This window comes from Malaya genurostris, chromosome 3 (assembly GCF_030247185.1).
Source record: "Malaya genurostris strain Urasoe2022 chromosome 3, Malgen_1.1, whole genome shotgun sequence".
NCBI classification, from domain to species: Eukaryota; Metazoa; Arthropoda; class Insecta; order Diptera; family Culicidae; genus Malaya; species Malaya genurostris.
Window position 1 is genome coordinate 161,604,152 of NC_080572.1, and position 22,611 is coordinate 161,626,762.

The 22,611-nt window shown below is 37.0% G+C and overlaps 1 protein-coding gene across 5 annotated transcripts in view; it reads left to right on the plus strand.

Moving 5' to 3' along the window:
• Window positions 1–22,611, plus strand: part of LOC131435211 (hillarin) — a 58,279-nt gene that overhangs the window by 14,683 nt on the left and 20,985 nt on the right. For 3 of the 5 annotated variants that reach the window (XM_058602870.1, XM_058602874.1, XM_058602872.1), the window contains exons 2-4: window positions 11,338–12,001; window positions 19,640–19,784; window positions 20,353–20,543. In XM_058602870.1, the coding sequence (XP_058458853.1) occupies window positions 11,813–12,001; window positions 19,640–19,784; window positions 20,353–20,543 (525 nt within the window). In that variant the 5' untranslated portion in view covers window positions 11,338–11,812. Of the gene's footprint in view, window positions 1–10,327; window positions 10,864–11,337; window positions 12,002–19,639; window positions 19,785–20,352; window positions 20,544–22,611 lie in introns of those variants that run through there. The other 2 variants (XM_058602871.1, XM_058602873.1) reach the window with 2 other exon arrangements.

Genomic DNA, 22,611 nt, shown 5'->3' on the forward strand with positions numbered 1-22,611 from the left:
TCATTCAGTTTATTATTCCGTCCAAGATTTATTTGAACTGTCCGGAAAACTGAACGTATATGGGTCGCTTTAGGGTTTGAACGAATTGTCTATATTTGAGAGAAATAAGAATATTGCAAACTCTCCATCAGAAAAGTTCAATACCATTGAACGTAATAGGACTCGTCGGAAAGTATGCATGGAATTATTCGTCCTCGAATCTGTTTGCTCGTGTTTATTTTCAGCACAGATAACAGATATACAGGCTCGAACAAAATTTTTCAAAATCCTGTGTAAATTTCAAATTTGCTATACGTTGGAAACACTACTGCCACCTACTCGACTGTTTGCAGCGATCTTTCAAAACGTTCCACTACGTTCTGGAACGATAACAAAATCCTCCTGCCTGTTGTAGAAATATTTCAACTACAACAATTTTACCACTTATCACACGATTTTCCTAAGTGTTAAAGACAATTTTATTTCCATGTCGCATAAACCACACGAGAATTCGATCGAAATAAAACAAAAATAAACTTGTCATTTTAACCAACAGCAAAACAAAAATCTAGCGTGAAGTGAATGTTGCACCCAAAATTGTAACTCATGTGAAAGCGGCACCCAAATAGTGGTGACACCTCGTGTCGATCGTGGTGACATCTGCAAGTGTTCGCCACGCTAATTGAGCAAATTTTACACACAGTTCATATGTGAGCCTGTATATCTGTTATCTGTGTTTTCAGTATCGAACCCGGTAACTCAGTCTGTTGGTATGAGTGCCAGATGCGGAACGTCCACAAGCGGAGTGTCCACACGCGGAGCGTCCACACGCGGAGCGTCCACACGCGGAGCGTCCACACGCGGAGCGTCCACACGCGGAGCGTCCACACGCGGAGCGTCCACACGCGGAGCGTCCACACGCGGAGCGTCCACACGCGGAGCGTCCACACGCGGAGCGTCCACACTCGGACCGTCCACACGCGGAGTGTCCACACACCAAACCCTGTCACCTTGGAGCGAAATCAATCTTCAGTTCAGCAACGACATCGCACTACATCACACTCAACATATCATGTCAATTGTATGGGTGCGCAGTGCTGCTATTTTGGCGCGCACGAATTTGACATTTCTCTCCTCTACTTCTATGTACGAGTAACATAAAATAAAATTTAAATTGGAACTCTACTGGACTTAATGAAATGATAAAGAAGTTTCATGTAGTCTACCTGGGCACGCAAGAAATTTATTAGTTGAGATCTGACATCACGATACTCCACGCATATCCAAACGACATGGTCAATAACGCGATAACCTTCGCCACAAGCACAATGATTAGTCTCGGAAAGTCCAATTCGAAGGAGATGTGCATCTAACGTGTAGTGATTGGACATGAGTCTGGACATCACACGAATGAAGTCCCTACTCACGTCCTGTCCCCTGAACCATGCATTTATCGATATTTTAGGAATAGTGCATCTACCGACCCAGATCATCTTTATCCAAATAAGCTTGCCAACTGGCAAGTGTTCTTTGGCGAGACACGCTATAGAATTCGTTGAAAGCAATCGGTCTCTCATAAATTTCACCTTCAATAGCACCACGTTTTGGCAAAAATATTGGCTCATTCATTGCCTGGAACAGAACAATGAGCCGGGATCCAAACTATTGTGATTTGATAATTATTATTCAAAATGTCGTTCAGGTATTGTTTTATTTTGCCCAAGAAAAACGGTTCATTTTTGCCAGAAGCGTTCGAGCGAATGGCTTCAATTGCACTCAGGCTATCTGTGAAGGGAAAATAATGGTTTGGAGATAATGTGATGATTACACTCAAACTATAATGAACTGTTGCTAACTCTGCTATATAAACAGATGCAGGTTCTTGAATCCTAAATGAAGCCGAAACATTATTGTTGAACATACCAAACCCAGTGGCCTCTTCAATTCGTGAACCGTCCGTGTAAAATATTTTCTCAGAGTCAATATGCCTGAACTTACTTGAAAATATTTTTGGGATTTCCATCGAGCGTAGGTGTTCCGGGATTCCACGCACTTCGCGGTGCATGGATGTGTCGTAAAATAGAGTTGAGTCAGGGACATTTAGGAGGGTGTCACGGATAGGAATATATCTTGAATGGTCGATTTCCTGTGACATGTGGTTAAAATATACTGTCATGAATCTTGTTTGAGATTGAAGCTCAACTAGCCTTTCGAAGTTATTATTAACCAGGGGATTCAGTACCTCACATCTTTTTAGCAGTCGCGATGAAAGCTCCCAAAAACGAACTTTCAATGGAAGAACTCCCGCCAACTTCGAAATTTGAGTTTAACACAAAACTTGAATTCGTTGCACTTAAAATATATAATCGCTTTTTCACTTATATTGAAATACATGGAGTCGTTTGCTTAAAGCATTCTTCTTCTAAATGGGAAGCACAAAAAGCGATTAAAAATTCTTCAATTTTGACTCCAAACAGGTTCACTCTTGCTGGGGTTTTCACTTTGCATAACTAAACTAATTTATTCTAATATTATCAATAATTGACAATAATAAATTATAGTATTGAGTAAAAACCAGTTCTAGGAACTGCAATATAGAACGATATATTTGAGAATTCTTAAATTTGATGTGAACGATTCGAAAATAACCTTATATAGGACAAGGCGGTAAAAGTATTATTTCCACTTCAAATAATCTTTCCATATTAAATAATAATAACTCCACACTAACTCTAATGTGTGTTTAAATGCGAGAGCACTCATGGCTTGAGTAAATTTTACTTACAGTCGTACTCAAATTTTGGAATCTTGTTCAAGTTTATCTATTTGACGCAATCTAAATAATGGGTTTTGTTTAAAGAGCATGTACATTGAATATGAATTCAATTTCTCTTAGGTTGATGTCAGAGTGAGCGCGGAACGCGGACTGCTCATTTTTGAGTTAAGGAACAAAGCTGCAAAATCTTAGTAATTTTTACTCCTATTAGGAAAAAAATTGTTATATATGAGTTAGTTTAACTCGATATTTGAGTTCTGTAGTAGAATTATTGCTTTTCGCATATATTTAAATACATGGGAATCTTAACGTGCGATCTAGTTTTTATTCGCTATTCCTTTTTATAAATTGATGCTGATATGAAAAATATTGAGAAAATAAAGTCATTATATGAAACTCAAAATATGTTTAACTCACCTAAGTTGTACAGGTAACGAATAGTGTTTTATATTTGAAAAACAAGGTATCCAAAATTTTTATTTGTTTTGTAGCCGACGAAGTTACATGAATATCCCAAATTTATGCAATTATATCTTTGTTCATACTTGTGATACGGATTTCGACATTTAAGCTTCTCTTCGCCAATCTTGAGTTCAAGTTTTATATCAGAGGTGGAAATAAGGCCATTTTGCGCAGGAAAATGTGAATCAAGATTTCTGATTGTGAATCCGAAAACCGAACACCATGAATTAAAAAATTTGATAACATAACAAAAATGGCGATTAGTTTTCAAATTGTGGGTACTGTATATTACACAGAGTAGCAGCAAACCTTATCCATACGCGCTCTTCTTATTGCGAGACAAATTTGTTCTCATTCTCAGAAGACAACCATGCACAGGCGAAGAACATTAGCTGCTCTCAAAAACTCGTTCGCGCATGTAAGTACCGCGGCAGAAATGGATGTACAACGCTTCGTTCGATCTCAGTGCTCCATTCGTATGAGAACAGGTGTAGCTGTTTGTGCCAATTAACTCTCCGACAAGTCCCTGATCACAATATACCATTGATATAATTTTGTGATAAGTGGAAAAGTCAGGATCAAACAACCATTAAGTCGTAATCACTAGAAAAGATGATCGATTGAGATCTTTCCCAATAAAGATCACTACTGATCTAATCCTTTTAAGATCAATGATCTTTGAATCACATCGATCAAAATCAATACTGATCGGTGGTGATTTTGAGCTACTATTATCACTGATTCCTGTAAGATCAAATTACTGGACGATGCGATCAGCTTTGAGTATTGTGGAAAAGACTCACATATGAGCAAAATCAGACATGAGTGCCGATTGATTTACATCTAAAATCGTTGATCCCAATGAAGGGCGTGAAAATTAGTGACAACAGTAATCATACAATAATTTTTAACTAAGGATAACGCGTATCAATGAGACTTTTAAAATCGTGGAAAATTGCAAATTTTGCATCTTTGGGAAGTTTAGTGATGGGTGATAAGGAATATGAAAGGAATTTGCACATCAATGATTTTTGTCAATATGCATGAGGGTGCTCAAATTGGTGAAAATTGTCAATTTGTAACTTTCAGGAATGCTCCTTTAACAGTATTCATTTCCAGATTTGGGAAAAATAGAAAAATGTTCTTCTTTGACACAAACCGTATTTGATTTCGCAACCTGTTGTTTGAATGCAATAAAATGATTACTAGATGAAAGGAAATGAATGCTAGATGAAGGTTCTATGAAATTAATCAGATAGAAGCGTAATCCAATTGATAATATAAATTTTACAGTTTTCGCTGCGCAATATCAATACCCAATGCAAAATTAGTAAAAAAAATATACCACACCAAATAGTGATTATAGCGTCAAAAGACTTTGTTTTACTTCCAGCTGGTTGATACTGATGATGATGTTCATGCACTATCTAGATTAAACCCAATGAAACACTATTTGACATGAATTTATTTTATTTTTTAGGAGCAAGAAAAAAGCCCGCTGGAGCTGAAATTTTTGTTCTCCTTCTCCAGCAGGCATAAAACCTTCTCATCTTTGTATCAACAGATAACATTTGTCCAAATAATACATAATGAAATCTTAAATTTTCCTTATTTAAACTACAAAGCTAACTAACAACTATTGATATCGTCTAATTATAGCAATAAAACTAATTATCGTAAATAAACTAACGGGAAAAGATTCGGAGAAAACGAGATAAATTAAAATCAAATTCATCGGAGCAAGTATTGAATACGCGCCACATATTCGAAAACGGTTCATTAAAGCCATAGTTAGTTCTAGCACGAGGATTTCTGAGAAAGGGATTAAACCGCAAATTACGCCGATGAATGTCAAAACTTAGCTGTTGTAGAAGATGTAACTGGAGCGCAGCGTTTCAATGATGCGTTTAAATTGGCGTAGTCGAATCCTGAACTTCTGTTACTTCTGTGTATGATATTCAAGCTAAATAGGGTAATATTAATCAACTCCATGGCACGCTTTGTGATTGAACATGTATATCTTATCGTTATAATTATGATTCATCGCAGCATGTGTGTTAATATTATTAGCTGTTTTACCTTTTTATATATATATAAAAAAAAAGGTATAGAATTCGCTCATACTTTCGAAAAATTTTCCGAGGCCCGGAGGGCCGAATGTCATATACCAATCGATTCAGCTCGACGAACTGAGCAAATGTCTGTCTGTGTGTGTGTATGTGTGTGTGTCTGTATGTGTGTTGTCAACTAAGAGGTCGAGATCTCAGAGATGGCTGGACCGATTTTGATCAAACTAGTCGCAAATGAAAGGTCTCCCCGTCACCCAAAACGCTATTGAATGGATTTGAGATAGGATGTTTACTTTTTGAGTTTTACGGAGTTTTATGTCAAAATTTTCAGTTTTTTGACAGTATCTGTCACAATTGACCTTGAAAACAGAATATGTTTTTAGACTTAGATTCCGCACGGTAATAGCTATCCAACAAGCCATAGTTTGTTAAAATCCGTCCATTTTTAACGGAGATATCGATATTTTTGTGTAAACGACTTTTCCCCTTATTCCAGCAGTAGAAGTTTTGAGCACTGTATGACAAAGAAATGCTTGGGAGCAACGGAAAACACGATTTTTATACTGTGACATACAATTGTTTCTAAGTGCCCAAAAGACTGTGTACAGCATCCTTTTTCATGACAATTTGCCTTGGACCGATTTTAGCACGGTTCGTTTTTGGCAACATAATCGTTCGAATATGACATTTATAAACCAGATGATATCAGCATTTTCGAGTTGAAAGTAATTCCATAATTATATTGATTTAAACTACTTACAGCAATAAAAGCTGGAAGAACATAACTTCCATATACCATACGACTCAGTTCGTCGAGATCAGCAAATGCGTGTGTGACAAATAATTTCACTCAATTTTTTCGGAGATGGCTAAATCGTTTTCTACAAACTCAGATTCATATGAAAACTAGTATACTTCCAAATTTGGATCCGACTTCTGATTTCGGAACCACAGGATGACATGTGAAACGAAATTAAAATAATGCAATTCATTTTTCTCGTAGATGGCTGAACCGATCTAAGACTCAAATGAAATCTAAAAATCATCTATGATTCAAATGAGAGGTCGTAAAATCCTATAAAAATTAGTCAGATCCGATTTCTGGTTTAGGAGATACAGGGTGATTAGTATAAAAATGTCCATTTCACATAAATTAATCAGGTTTATCGGGTTTGCAAATTTGGATAGTCGATTACCAAATAAATTTATTTCAGTTTAAGCGGTATTCTTTTTTGGATTCGGAATGTACCCCCAAATTTTAATTCGCACTACAATTTCTCAAAGATGTCTACACACTCCTCAGGTGAATTTATCTGATTTCGGCTACACCGATCTTGGAACTTCGGATCCAGTTTCGAATCGTTTCTCAAAGTTTAATCATTTTTTCAAAAAGGCCAAATCGAACTTCATAAACAAAAATTCAAATTTAAGGACTTAAGGTCCCATACAAAATTGGAGAATTTTATCCGATTCTTGTATTACATATGATGAATTTTTAAAATTCATACCGATATAGAAGATGTAATTTTTTGGCGTATTAATTTATGGCCATTCGAATCATTTTGGGTTATGCTAGTTCCTGAATACCAGCTCTGGAAGTAACATAAATAATGACGAAAAACTCTAAAGTGGAACTTACTTCGACATCTCATGGAATGTTCAATCGAATGTCACACGTTAAGATTGAAATTCGATACGATTTGCAGATTCGAAATTACAGGGTAATGAGTGATTAAAATCTCAATTTGCCATTTGAAATGACGATAATTAAAATAATGTCATGAGAACTAAAACACCTAAGAATATCCATGCAAAAAAACACATGCGGATTGATAAAAAAAGGTATCATCTCACTTCTAGGTGGATTAATCACGTTTTTATTAATGATATTACTCCACCACGAAGGTATAATATAATTTTTGATATAGGATAATCCATATCCCAGAAAATTAAGCGGTAATCAGTTTTGACGTTAACGTCACTTATACCATTAGGGGAAGATGGGGTAAAACCATCCCCCGAGGCATAATGCACCTTTTGCTTTTCTCAAAAGTCACCAATTTTTTTCACTGAAATTGTAATGAAACTGAAAGTCGTCTCAACTTTTTGGGGGCAAAACAACCCGAATTGTGTGAGGCAAAATGCTCACGAATTCGCTTACAAACATTATCCATAAGTTATCAATTTATTGAATAATAGTGAACAATCTTCCATCTGGCAAATATTTCGCCAACGAAAAGTCTAAAGCTTTTTTTAAAGAAGAAGAAGAAGCTTTATGAGGATGCATATTGCCCCGTGGTTGTCATGAGCCTTAATCCGTTGTTTTGATGGCTGTTTACCCGTTGTTTAAGATCATCCTGCCTCTATGTTCAGTTAATCGTCACTTCGCGTAATTTAAAATGTACATTTTTCATGTTTTCTACGATCGGGCGTCATGCCCCGCATATATTTCAATAGACAATTTTTAAGGGTTTTAGAAAATAAGATATTTCATGTATTTTTCAATGTATTCAGCGAGTATTTGTACGTAACTTAGAGGAATAATGATTACGGAAGATAGTCATGCATGAAACTCTTCCGTGTTATTCTCTATAGTTAAGAAATAGCTACATTTCCTTAGGGGTCGCATTTTACCCCATCACCCCTATATCACCGGAATTGTAAGTGACAGCCATTTGAACCTGTTTAGTGAACACAGCGTAGCGTTAAAACGAGCCGAACTTTGTTGTAATGTTGATTCCGAATCAGCCAGTAATACTGATAACAAAGAAGATATTTTTAAATCCTAAGTAAAATCAGAATTTATCTTATCAAAAATCATTCGTTGCAGAATTCATTATAATATCTACAATAAATATGTGATATGAAAAGATAATACTAACTATTTTTATTTACTGTGAATCAAAAACTTTACTTATTTCCACCTCTGTTTTATATGCACGCAGATATTTTTATAGCGTTAGTCAGTTTCTTTACCATTACTACCATTCTGCGATTTCGGTTGAAGTGACAAACTTTATCTCAATATTAACCGAGTTCATTTTATATAAATTAGAAATTTATCTTAAGCACTCAAAATTTTCCCTGGGGTAGTTGCAAATTTCTCAGGGGAAAACGCCATAAAATGAAATTTCATCCGAGCCCGCATGACACAAGATCAGAACATACCAATTAAAGCTTCAAAACGTTTTATAGCGCTTTATGTCTTAAGTTCATTCATATTTATAAATTCGAGTGCTTCCAACAGTTTCGCTTTTACAACCATTGACCAATCAGAGCGATGCTTTCCCATTGATATATCGCTTACTCAAAACGCTTACAAAACCGTTGTCTATGTTAGAGAAATCCGATATGCCGTTGATTTTTGAAAGACAAAATATGACACATTTCAATTATAGATAATTGAAAATACAGGGCTATGAACATTCAAATCAATACGTAGAAATATTTCCAATCAATTGGTTAAAAAATATCACAGGTTGTAACTAAACTGACTAAGCTGTAAGTGTTCAAAAGCTGACGACATTTCTACTTGTATTTACCCTTGAATTTCTAATTCACATCCCTATATAAAAACATTAAAAACTGTTCACCTGGTTGTGTAATGATGCCTTTCTCATTTAACTCATGTTGAAAATGACGATTTAATACACACACCTTCAGTTTTCCGAACAAATTTGTCTTTATGTCAGTTTCATCAGTTTTTGTCATGGAGGCACATTATTCTGATTAAAAGAAAACAGATGGAGTGAACGGTTAACTGAAGAACTGTCAGTTAATCGGATGAAACTGAGCTCGAGAGCTTCAGTAAAAAACCGGACGTTTGGCCGGATGAACTCTTCGGTTACTTCTTCAGTTAATCGTTCAGTCATGACGTCACACACGTTAAACTGTCCGGAAAACTGAACGTGTATGGGCCGCTTTAAACACATCTCGCCTCGTTGCTCCGGAGCCGGAAGTGAGATTCGAACAAAAGTCAAGAGCAGTCTATTTTTATAGACGTTGACCGTTTTATTTGAGTTGAAGTTCATCTTTTGAGTTTTCGAACACTATTTCCGGTACATTCAGAACTGGGAACTAGGAATCGGTATAGCTGAAAAAATCAGGCTCAGGGACTGTAAGACCTTTAATTTAAATCTAAGTAGAAGCAAATCGGGAAAGTGGTCTCTGAGAAAATCAAGTGCACATTTTGTTCGTTTTTTGCACATTTTACAACGTTACTCTCTAACCGGAAGTTCTATCCGGATAAAATTCAAACTATGGGACCATACCTTTGATTTGAATCCAAGTTTGTGAAAATCGGTTCAGCCATCTCCGAGAAAATCCAGTGCACATTTTTGATACATACACACATACACACATATATACACAGATACACACAGACGTTTTCCGTAGTCGACGAACTGAATCGAATGGTATAAGACAATCGACACTGTAAATGCATGTTCTAAAAAATTAAAAAAAAGTTACTATCTACTATCATTCGTTCAGTTACCTTTACATCGTTGCACCACTTCTTAAGTATGAAAGTATGAATCGTCAGTTCATTCGATTTTTGTTTGTAACATACAAACGCTAAATTTTCCGAATAAGTAATTTTTTATGTCAACTTAAATAGATACATGATTATTCTGAACAAAACCGACAAAGGTACGTTACATAAAAGCAAAAGATCGATCATCCGTAAACATACCCTAGCTCACTGCTAGAATCAACAGGAAGACTATGAAGCTGCTGCTTTACAGCCTTGTAGGGGAATCATTCATTCAATATATTGCTATGAGAGGGTAAATTACTGGTAGGGTGAGCGTCTCGCTCAGTGAAATCACCACATAGACAAAAATCATCATAATAGTTACAACACTTCCATTTATTATGACGGTATAGACCTGAAGTTGGGTATTGTGTGAGCGCGCAACACATACCAAACACAGTGTCAGAAGTAGTATGTTAGTATGTGTTTGCTGCTACAAGTGAAATGAGAAAATTTACTTAAGTCAACACCGTCTTTTCTTCTCTACTGCTCGAAATGGTAGTAACGAGTCGTCCGTCGGGGCAGTATAGACGTGTATGGTCAAATCGCGAAAAAGTCTGCGAAACAGCTCTTTACTCGGTCTCATGAAATATGGAATGGAGTGAAACGAGTTTTTGAATAAAATAAAACGAAATAGTCAATGCAGTGTAAATAATTTTTCTGAAATGATTCGGTGTCGCAAGAAGTACCATTCAGTATACGAATGAAGTTAATAACAAAAGGTGCACTATCGATTAGTACTGCGATATGAGGCTAAATTTCTATCAATTTCACCGGTTGGATTAATGTATTTTGGAAAGCAATTCATCATAAGGAAAAACGCTTGTAATCTATGCTATAAATCGAAAACAAAACTGATGCACATTGCAGCCTGTTTGAAAGTTTCATCGTAAAATGTTACGATTTTAATCTAAATAACTAAAATGTGAAAAAGAACTGATTAAAACCAGACTATTTTCGTAAATATGATGACAATTTTAAAACCAATCAAGAAAACATTGCGGAATAAGTTGGCCTATTTCTCATAAGATGCTTCAACCAAGGTTCGTTGTTTGTCTTTGCGTTGAAATCTTCCTTCTTTTAGCAACTTGCTTCGCACGCAATCAACCATATTTGGTTAAAAAATTTCTTTGGCAGCATTGGGAGTGCAAAATCACTTTTCGCTTAAGTATTCATTCGACCTCATCGTCTAAGAACCAAAATCATAAAAATGAAATGTTTGTTGTGTTTTTTTCTTGAGAATTTGTTCATTTAGTTTTGCACTTGACTGTAATAATAATAGATGATACCACGTTGCAGTCGTGAACTTTTCGATGATTTCATTTTATCATATCAAATAAACACCGTATATCAATGCAAAAATGTACCAATGCATTTTTCGCAATTATTCCTGCAACCGGAACTTTAAAAGATACCAAAAATAACTAACTAACTAACTAGGAACCCATTCTATAAATTAAATTTGTCCAGACTAAATATCTCATTCATTCTCTCTTTTTCTGTTAATTTTTTATTAGGTCAAGTTTTTATTTCAATTACTTGAAATAAAAATATTCAAAAAATAACGGTAACGCAACCAGCGTTTTGGTGATTCATCCAATCAACAAAGAGGAAAACTAACCAGACAAAAAGACGCCGTATGTACGAGCAAATTAAACTGAATGAAGCAGATGGAAAATCGAAATGGAAAGTGCATAAAAGAGTGAATATGTAACCCGTAGTCTTGAAAAAGGTTGAAAATTAGAACCAATCAATTATCACGCCGAGTGATTGCCAATGTAGTGTATGTGAAAAAGTGAAACCATCAAAATAATCGAAATGCACTTTAGCCCAGTTGTATAGTACAGTGAATAGTGCGCGAGGTGTAAACAAATATATATTGTAGAAATTGGAATTGAAATTACTAAAAAAATAGTGTAAAACAGAAAGTTGGTTGCACATAGCCGCCCATAAAATAGTGAGTGCTGTGTTGGTTCGTTGTTGGGAGTGAAAATGTATCGACCAAATTTCTACGAGTCAACGTGTTTGCGATGCAGCGAGATCGTCTACCAGGTGGACCGCGTGGGCCCACTCAAGGATTTTACCTTCTTTCATTCTGGTTGCTTCAAGTGTAAAAAGTGTGGAACCAAGCTGACACTGAAAACTTACTACAACAACCAGCACAATCAAGATGATAAAGAGGTCAGTCGATGCACCCATTTATATATTTCCTATTTATTCTCGGAATGAAATCCGGTACTGCTGTCATGATTAGGAAATCATGAAACCAATCATTTTACTTACCTTACCTAACAGCTATAGGCCTGGGGTGTCCTTTGCTGTATCAAGAATACGTCTCCACATAACTCGGTCCATGGCTGCTCGTCGCCAGCCACTCAAGGCACGGACGCTTCTGAGATCACCCTCCACTTGATCGATCCACCTTGCTCGCTGCGCTCCTCTTCTTCTTGTACCAGTCGGATTAGATTCAAGAACCATTTTCACTGAGCTGTCATCCGACATCCTTATGACATGACCAGCTCATCGTAGACGTCCGATTTTAGCTGTCCGTACGATAGGTGGTTCTCCTAGCAGTTGTTGCAATTCGTGATTCATTCGCCGTCTCCACGTTCCATCTTCCATCTGCACTCTGCCATAGATAGTTCTCAGCACCTTTCTTTCGAAATCACTGAGGGCGCGTTGGGCCTTTGCCAACATAGTCCAGGTCTCGTGGCCATGAAGAACAACCGATCTAATGAGCGTTTTGTAGATGGTCAATTTCGTGCGGTGGTGTACTTTTCTCGATCGAAAGGTTTTTCTGAGTCCAAAGTACGCACGATTCCCTGATAAAATAAGTCTCTGTATTTCTCTGCCGGTGTCATTATCAGCGGTCACCAGTGAGCCCAAATACACAAACTCGTCAACCACATCGATAACGTCTCCGTCTATCAATATTCGTGGTGGGAGGCGTAGTGTTTCTTCTGTAGAGCCTCTTCCTCTCGTGTATTTTGTTTTCGACGCATTTATGGCCAGTCCGATACGCCTAGCTTCAGCTTTCAGTCCGATGTAGGTTTCCGTCATCTTCTCAAGGTTACGTGTCACAATATCAATATCGTCAGCGAAGACAAAAAGTTGTACGTACTTTCGTAAGATTGTGCCACTCGTGTCGATCCTCGCTCTTCGAATCACACCTTCCAAGACAATATTGAACAAGATACAAGAGAGTCCATCACCTTGCCCTAGCCCTCTCCGAGATTCGAAGGGACTCGAGAGCGTCCCAGATACTCGGACGTAGCACATCACTCCATCCATCGTTGCTTTGACCAATCGCGTCAGTTTATCCGGGAAACCGTATTCGTGCATTATCTGCCATAGCTGTTCTCGATCGATTGTGTCGTATGCCGCTTTGAAGTCAATGAATAAGTGGTGCGTGGGTACGTTGTATTCACGACACTTCTGGAGTACTTGTCTTATCGCGAATATGTGATCCGTAGTGGCTCGGGCTCCAGTAAATCCCACTTGGTACGGCCCTACGAAATCCTTAGCTATTGGTGATAGACGACAGCAAAGGATATGGGAGAGTACCTTGTAGGCGGCGTTCACCAATGTGATTGCGCGATAATTGCAACAATCCAGCTTATCTCCCTTTTTGTAGACGGGACACACCACTCCATCCACCCATTCCTGCGGTAGAATCTCCTCCTCCCAAATCTTAGAAATCATCCAGTGCCTCTCCTCCATGTTTGAGCAGCTCGCCTGGTAACTGGTCATTACCCGTGGCTTTGTTGTTCCTCAGCTTGCCGATCTCCTCACCTATCTCCGACAGATCAGGTGCTGGGAATCTGTCTTCGGCTGAGTGTGCACCCAGATTGATTCCTGTGACGTTCTCTGTATCTTGTGCTTCGCCATTCAGATGCTCGCCATAGTACTGCTCGATCACCTCACGTTCGTTCGTGAGAAGGTTTCCACTGGTATCTCTGCACATTTCGGCCTGTGGCGTGTAGCGTCTACGTAAGCGGTTCACCTTCTCATAGAATTTCCGTGTGTCATTTGCTCGGTACAACTGTTCCATCGCTTCGCGATCTTGGTCTTCCTGGTGGCGCTTTTTCTTCCGGAAAACCGTATTCTGTCTGTATCGTTCCTTGTTCGCTCTAATGCGGTGTTGCAACATCCTCGCCCTTGCTGCATTCTTCTCTTCGACCAACTGCTGACATTCGCCGTCAAACCAGCCATTTCTTCGATTCGATAATCTCGTATCTAGTACGGTTGAAGCAGTGCTACTCACGGCGGACCTTATATTCCTCCAGCCGTCTTCAAGAGTCGCCGCGCCAAGCTGCTCTTCCGTTGGTAGCACTAACTCCAGTTGTTGCGCGTATTCCTCTGCAGTACGAATGCTACATAGCTGCTCGTGATTGAGTCCCGGCGTTCCTGTGCGACGAGTATTGTGCACCGTCGATAGTTTTGAGCGCATACGAACCACGACAAGGTAGTGGTCAGAATCAATATTGGCACTGCGGTAAGTGCGGATATTGATGACGTCGGAGAAGAATTGCCCGTCGATGAGAACGTGGTCGATTTGATTTTCCGTATGTTGATCAGGTGATCTCCAGGTGGCTTTGTGGATATCTTTGCGGGAGAAGAAGGTGCTTCGAACTACCATTCCTCGGGAGGCTGCAAACTCCGCGCATCGTTGGCCGTTGTCGTTTGTTACCGTGTGCAGGCTCTCCAGCCCGATCACAGGCCTGTACATTGCCTCCCGGCCTGCCTGAGCATTCATGTCGGCGATGACGAGTTTTACATCCCGCCGTGAACAGCTGTCGTTCCCGCTGCGCGTAAAATGCGTCCTTCTCGTCATCGGGTCTCGTCTCATGTGGGCAGTGCACATTGATGATCCTGTAATTGAAGAAACGAGCCTTGATATTTAATACGCACATCCTATCACTGATTGGCTGTCACCCAATCACGCGCTGGCGCATCTTGCCCAACACTACAAATCCAGTTCCTGGAACGCTGGTTGTCCTACAGTACAGCTCTGGTAGAAGGTAGCCGTTCGATGCCCACTTTTCCACACCTTCTGTCCCGTCCAACAAAGTTTTTGCAGTGCTGCGACATCGAAACCGCGGATTTGAAGCTCATCATGCAGCATTCGGTCGTCATTTTAACATCTCATGAAACCATGGGCAATAACTCTTCTCCCATGAAAATTAATCATGGTTCGAAAATGCGTTACTTTTGAGGAATGTATTTCTTTCAAAGCTCGTTACTCGAATTTTCTACCCACATATCACTTTGAACCCTCAAGTGATGTGATAGATTGTTGAATAGATTAATGGTAAGGCAAAAATGCAGACATTGATAAGCAAAAATTACTGAAAATGTTTCCTTGATCATATTCATTTCATAATCGTGTTGTTTTACCGGCTGATAGAGAATTAAACATAGCATAAACATAAAGATAATGAATCGAAAATTGACATCATAAGAGACTAAGCACGGTTACGCTTTTTATTTGACAAACATCAATGTTACATTTTGTTTGAATCTATTCTCACATATTTGATGTGACCGTTGTTGCTAGGTTAATATTCCGAGAGACAATAACCAATCTAACGAAAATCAGAAAAAAATTGTTCAACCACTTTGATTAATTTGTTTCGTAGATATATCAACACAAGCTGTATTGATTCACCTAAATATTTAAAATAAGACGATATTGCAAACGATCTTCTGAAAGCATAAAAGGAAATATCAATCCGCGGTATTTGCAAGAATTCGACAGAGTTTCTTTTTAATTAAATCCTAAAACACAACATCAAATCTGGAACAATGAACGCAAGTAAACACGTTATTTTAGGCGTCGTCGTTTTTCAAAAACATAATATTTTAATTGTTAATGATTAACATTTGAATAAGTTCGTCGTGCTTCTCACTGTTTTGCTATTCAAATGTACGTCATTTGCAACATTAGCTAAAATCGCGTAAAAAATCCGTTCATTTAATTCACATTTTAAAACATAACGCCTGAATTTATGTTTCAAAAGGTATCTTCGTAGCAGAAACACGCCTGAAATTATACCCAACAACGTCGAGTGTGTTATGCCTAAATTTCAACGAAATCAGTCCAAATGGATCATGATCCTAGAAGTTTTAATCATTAAAAGTATTATCAAAACATGAAAATATATTATTTTCCCCAAATCATGACTCGTTTTGCTCATTTCTTGATTCGGAATTTTTGTCCGTATTGTATGTCAATGTAAATAACGCAACATAATATTCAGATAGTTATATTAGCCTTGCAATTTGTAAATTGTAAATTTTCCTTGAAGTTCGTTCGCTTAATTGTTTTAGACGAGATTCCATTTTTTTCGGAAATATAGTTATTCATATATACTAATTAAGTACATTACCTCAAAATTTGAACATAGTCGATTCATTGGTTTTTATGTGCTCACCACAAATGAATTTCAATTAAAATCGTTTTGTGGCATGGGCCGCAAAATCGAGAAGCGGGTCTCGGTCAACATAAGGTTTCGCTCGGGGTGGCCAGACACTACAAATCCCGTTCCTGCCCTTTTCTGCAAGCTGGAACGCCACTCCGCTGGTTTCGAGTGTAAAGCAAGCTGGTGTGCCACCACAATTTCTTACGGCATAAATATAGTGGGTCCTAGACGTAGATGAGAAGACCGGTATTAGGTATGCTACTGGGCTTTCATTAATATTCACTTCCTTTTAACTTTACCATTTTACAGGTAATCTCCAGAGATTTTCACTTAACTTTTCTGTAAAACTATTCTTCCGATGTCTTTAGCTTCTGTCTTGCTTGCAGCTTTATTGTAATCTTATCAACTTTTCTTTTTTACTTTTCGTACCAGTAGATCTCCTATCTCCCACTATTTTCTGATCCCGTTCGTCCTATTTCTTGCTATCCAGCCAAGAATGTTTCAAGGTTTTCCAGTGAATATGTTTTTTTTGGTAAATGTCAAACAATGTTTCGCGTTTGTTTATTAATTTATTTATTTATTTAGACCGTATTTTATAGTGCTGAATTTATATACCTCCTCAAATCAAAGTCTTTTGAAGAAAGTCCTATTAAAAATTGTCGATTATGTCAACTGAGACTATTACACAAAAGTTTCACCAATGCCTTAGAAAATATAAGTTATTATCTCTTAAGCATATAAACGATTTCAAACACATAAAATTCATAAATGTCAATGTGTATAGTGTATAACAATAAAACAATATAACAATAAAAATGCAACAGTAATCAAAACAAATTGCAGTCGCACGTTAACCTGTTTATTTACATTTTTGTACTTTGCGATGTTTTCCCTTTAATTTCATGATGGGAAGGTAAGAAAAGGGTGGACATGTAAAGAACTTGTACTTTTCTATTATAATTCAAATTCTAATGTGTAACAACGAAGTTTTCATCAAAACCCGTTTTTTTATTCTTATATGGAACCAGAAAGTATGTTCGGGAACGAGTATTGAATATTTCTTACGTTCGACAAAAAAATCTTTTCATTCGAGAATAAGTTTGTGAAAATCTGCTGTCATCTAAGACTAAAGCGAGACAAATATATAACAATTTGATCACATTTCCCGGTACGTCCTGTTTTGGGTATTGGGGATCGATGTGACGGAACTTGGTTTGTTTAGCCATCAACCAATATAAAATACAAATTGAAACAGGTTTGAAAGAGGCGAAGGACCTCAAGGTTAAAATCTCTAATATAATCGAAATAAAAGAACAGAAGCATTTTATGGTTTCTTCATTACCGCTTTAAATAATGGTCATCACGAAATTCCGGTATCCCCCTTTTCGCACCCCCAGTTTAAATGTATTCAAAAATAGATATTAAATGTAACAACTATTTTGTTTCAACGGTTTAAAAAAACATTCCCAAAATCCACACCAAACAATTTTGAATTTTACAGAAGGCCGAATCCCACATATGATGTGATTCATGAAGACCAAATTTGTCAGATGACGGAAAATTCCATTTGTAACGACTTAATTTTGGATGACACTGAATTTTACTGATTCCGAATGTAATTTTCATTCAGCTAGCAAGTGCGACTAATTATATTTACCACTTAGCAGCCAAGTAGGTGTGTATTTCTGTAGCTCAGTCGACTAATGGACGTACTTTGTGATCGAATGATTCTTGGTTCAAGTCACTGCTCTCCCTATCATATATCTTTTTTATTTCAACGAATTTGATATACATGTTCTTGAATGTAAATTTACGCAAACTGCAACGCTTCATTTATGTACATCATATAAGATGTGAAATTACAAGATTTTTTCGAAGTGTGCAGGTTTAAAAACGATTATCACACTAGCTGAAATTAGTTTAACTTTTATCAGTGATCATAGTAAACTGAAAATGCGTTGATAAGTCGAAGAAAAAACAATATGCAAATAGTTATTCGTACAGTCTGTTACAAATACATTAATAGTAAGTCCAATCCCCTTCAGCGTTAATAATGGCTTGACACCTTCGAGACATACATTGAACGAGATTTTGCGCGAATTCTTCTGGAAACGACCTCCAAATTTTGTGAATTCGATGAACAAACTGTTCATCCACAGATAACAGATATACAGGCTCGAACAATTTTTTTCAAAATCCTGTGTAAATTTTAAATTTTCTATACGTTGGAAACACTACTGCCATCTACTCGAATGTTCACCACGATCTTTCAAAACGTTCCAGAACGATAACAAAATCCTCCTGACTACTATAGAGAAATTCCAACAACAACAATTTTAACACTTATCACCCGATTTCCCTAAGTGTTAATAACAATTTTATTCCCATTCCCATTCCCATCACACGAGATTTCGATCGGAATAAAACAAAAATAAACTTGTCATTTTAACCAACAGCAAAACAAAAATCTAGCGTGAAGTGAATGTTGCACCCAAAATTGTGGCTCATGTGAAAGCGTCACCCAAATCGTGGTGGCACCTCGTGTCGATCGTGGTGACATCTCCAAAGCAAATTTTACACACAGTTCATTTGTAAGCCTGTGTATCTGTTATCTGTGGTTCATCTTTATTTGAGCCCATTGAATTAGCATTGGGCTTATCCACATTTTGGAACATTTTCGGAGCACAAAAAATGCTTCGAAGCGTACGCGGTACTCATTTTAGAAAAATGCTAAGATCGAATTGTAAACAATAGTCAGCTGATTTATTCTCGCATTGTATGAAGGACACTACTGCCCTCTGTGTTAAAAAAATCACAGCATTCCACTTTACCGATCGCAAGTAATCGTGACCACACTCTTATGAAACAGACTGTCTTTAGCACTAACCGATACACAATCTGGAACATTTTTTCATATTAGAGTAACAGCAATCAAAATTGTTTTTACACAAAATGAGTGATTTCAAATCTTAACCTGCAGTAATTTCATAACACTTTTGGTTTCCAAGATTTTAACTTGTATCCCAGTATAGAAAAGAAGAATCTTATCACGTCTAACACTTTATTTATTCGAGTATTATTGATTGTTGGTAAGATAATATTTCGTAAAACTCAGCATTTTTCATAGCTTCATGTAATATTGGATTTATCAAATAATCTAATTCCAAGTAAATGACTGTGTTTTATCCACATTATTTATGTTTCTTAAAATTTGTTTTACCGAGATAATCAGGAGGCTTACTGAATTTGAATTTCTCATGAAAACTTTACGTTATGATGTTAGCAGACTTTTGGATAAAATGTTATTATTAATTGTTTTCTTTGGCCGATAATCAACTTATTTCGTACATAAATGTACTCCCAAACTAGTTCTAATATACAATTAATTCATTCACAGGTCTACTGCTGCTCACATGTGCCAAAGAGTGGTCCGGGACATTTCGATCAAACATCGGTGGGCATCCGTCAAGCATTGAATGTACCGAAGAGCACAAACTACGTAAATGAGCAGATACGGGGTCATCGGAACGATAGCATCGACGGTAAGTAGTTTAGAACCCATTTGCGATAATAATCTGGAAAATTAGTGATAGTGAAAGTATCAATCAAATTTACTCCAATGTTTTCAACAAATAACTATTCCAACTTGTTTTTTTTATGCTCCGCTAGGTGCGATATCGTCAAGTCACTGTCAATTTTCTACAAAATTTTGCTTGACTTGAAGCGGACATTAAATTTCTAAGCCATTATCAAGTCTTATTATTACTACTATTATTATTAGTTTTTGCACTTCTGAATATAAAAAAATTTCTAAATACCAAGGTTAATTGAACATTTTGGTCTAAGAGTATAACTATGTCGATATAATAAATCGTCTCTTTTATTGTAGACCAAGCGGTTGACACGTATGAGAATATTGATAATGATCTTTGAAGAGATGCCATCAATAATGTATTTTGATGAAATGTCATAAACGAATATTTTCATTCCATTGTGAAAATTCTTTTAATGAATTCTACGCGTTGCTTGTATGCAAACCGAGAGAAAACATATTTCAACCGGATATTGCAAATAACACTAAATTGGATTATTTCAAACTCGCTTCAACAGGCCTCCAACGGCAAATGACGCCGAATGGTTTCAACGGAGTTCGTGAAGGCAATTCACCGCCACAGACTGATCCCGATTACAAGTATGGACGCTTCGATGCCAGCGCCTTACACATTGCCCACGCGCTTAAGCAGACGGAAATTCAGAAGGCGTACGACAAGCTGCGAGAGAAGCCGATCGATTATTATTTGGTAAGTTTATGGACCTTCCTATTTTATCCGATCGTAGAGTACTTCCTCGTCAAGTTTTACTTCATAACATCTATAGCATCAGGTTCATCGTCGTACCACAGCGTATCGAAAAGCGCAAAATTTACTTTAGGTTACGCTTCGCTAACGGATTAATTACTAGAGCATGGATGACTCAATCTCGGTACCTATCTCTTCATACATCTTCATAAGCTAAGCATCTCTCGCTATTACTGTTGCGCTTTGGTTATATAAAAGACGCTCGTTGACCATCGCCTGAACGACTACTTAAACTCGAAGTCTTGCACTGCTAGTCTCAAACAAATGAATGCGCATTTAGAAACTCGGTTGAGTAAAAAAAAAATGTGCGAAAGAATGCACAGACTTTGGATATATATACACAAGCATTCATTTTCGGTATTCTTACAGTATTTTGTTTTTGTATCGCAGTTCCACACACTATGATAATACTAATCCGATACGAACTATGATAATTTCATTTGCAAATAGCCGAAAAAAGAAGCTTTGATCCGTGAATACATCGTCATTGTAAAGGTGCTTGTATTGGATATCGAACTCGACATTCAATTTATAATTTACAGCCGACAAGGTGCCAAAATAGGTGTCCTGATCTGATAAGCCTACACATGTTTTATTCTTTTTTATTTCTTGGCATTGGAAATGCTATATTGCGCGATTTAGCGCACATTCTAACATTTGAAAATCATTGTCAAAACAATGCGGCATATTTCAAAATGATTTGTAAAAATACGCTAATAAAAGAGCGGATAAATACGAATACGATTCAGTCATTTAACGAATTACGTTTTTAAAATGGAGTCATACGAGGTTCAATGTCGAATGGAAAGTTAATAATTTTTCGCCGTATAGTCAGTTGGAGTTTGTTTTCATGTGTAAAACGGTCATCCACTTTCTTTATCTTTCTCGTTGTGAAACTACTGTTCTGACATTTGTTGAGGTCGCATTTGATGTATGCTTCGATAATCATCACACAGCTACTGAAAAATCAATGCATTCTAATTTAGTTTTACAAAACTGATGATTTTCAATCGAATTTTCAATTCAACTGAAGTCTATTTCTTAGTACTCTTAATTTACATGTCGTGTAAATTTCATTATTTTTTCTGTGCTTCCTAGCACAATTAGCAGACGCTTTAAGAAATTTTTAACCTTGTATGCATGCACTCCAACTGATCTTTAGTACGAAACCTTGTGGGTTATGATTCTATAGTAAATTAAGGTCATTTCACCTTCGGAGTTTTTTTGATCACTACTTCTGACTATATTGGCATCGGAAATGAAGGACCTACATAACTGTAGTGATCATCGACTAAAATTCGTATATTCGGCATCACCTATATAACGGATTGAATATTAAGAACACACTCCTCCGGAATCCTGCAAACTAGAAAAATTTGCTGATCAGGAGGAGAGTTTTTAGTAAATACGGAATCGCAAATTTTGATTTTCAACACTTGTTATCCAACACATATAATTGTTAATAAATGGATGTCGTTTTAACTGCGGTCAAACCGTTTGTTTGAAGCCAGTATTGAACCTCATTTCAATGTCACTGAACTGTAATTCGAGTCAGTTTCGAACCTGATTCTTATACCACCACCGTTACTGAGTGCGAACCCAACACATATTCAGTAGTGTTCTAGTTCTATTTAGATGCATAATTTATGTCAGGTACAAAATTTAAATCTGAATTTTATAACAAGAAAAACTGGCAGGCCCAGAAGTGTTTCACTCGTGTTTCAAATATACAAAAAATAGAACGGCATCGTAGACCAGTTTTAAATTTGACACGTCGAATAAATAAAACTAGAACGGCTTGCTGGGGATACGTTTGTTCCATTTTCTGCTCTATTATAGATCTTCCATATAGAACTTCTAGCTGCTGAATTTGCTCTTAGTGTGATAATACCTCTTGTTATTCCCACAGTCTCTTCAAAACCTTTTTTATAACTTTTAACGCGAATTTGGGCTCACTTTTTATACAAATTCATTCACAAAAACACCCTCATTATAAGTATTAATAGAACGA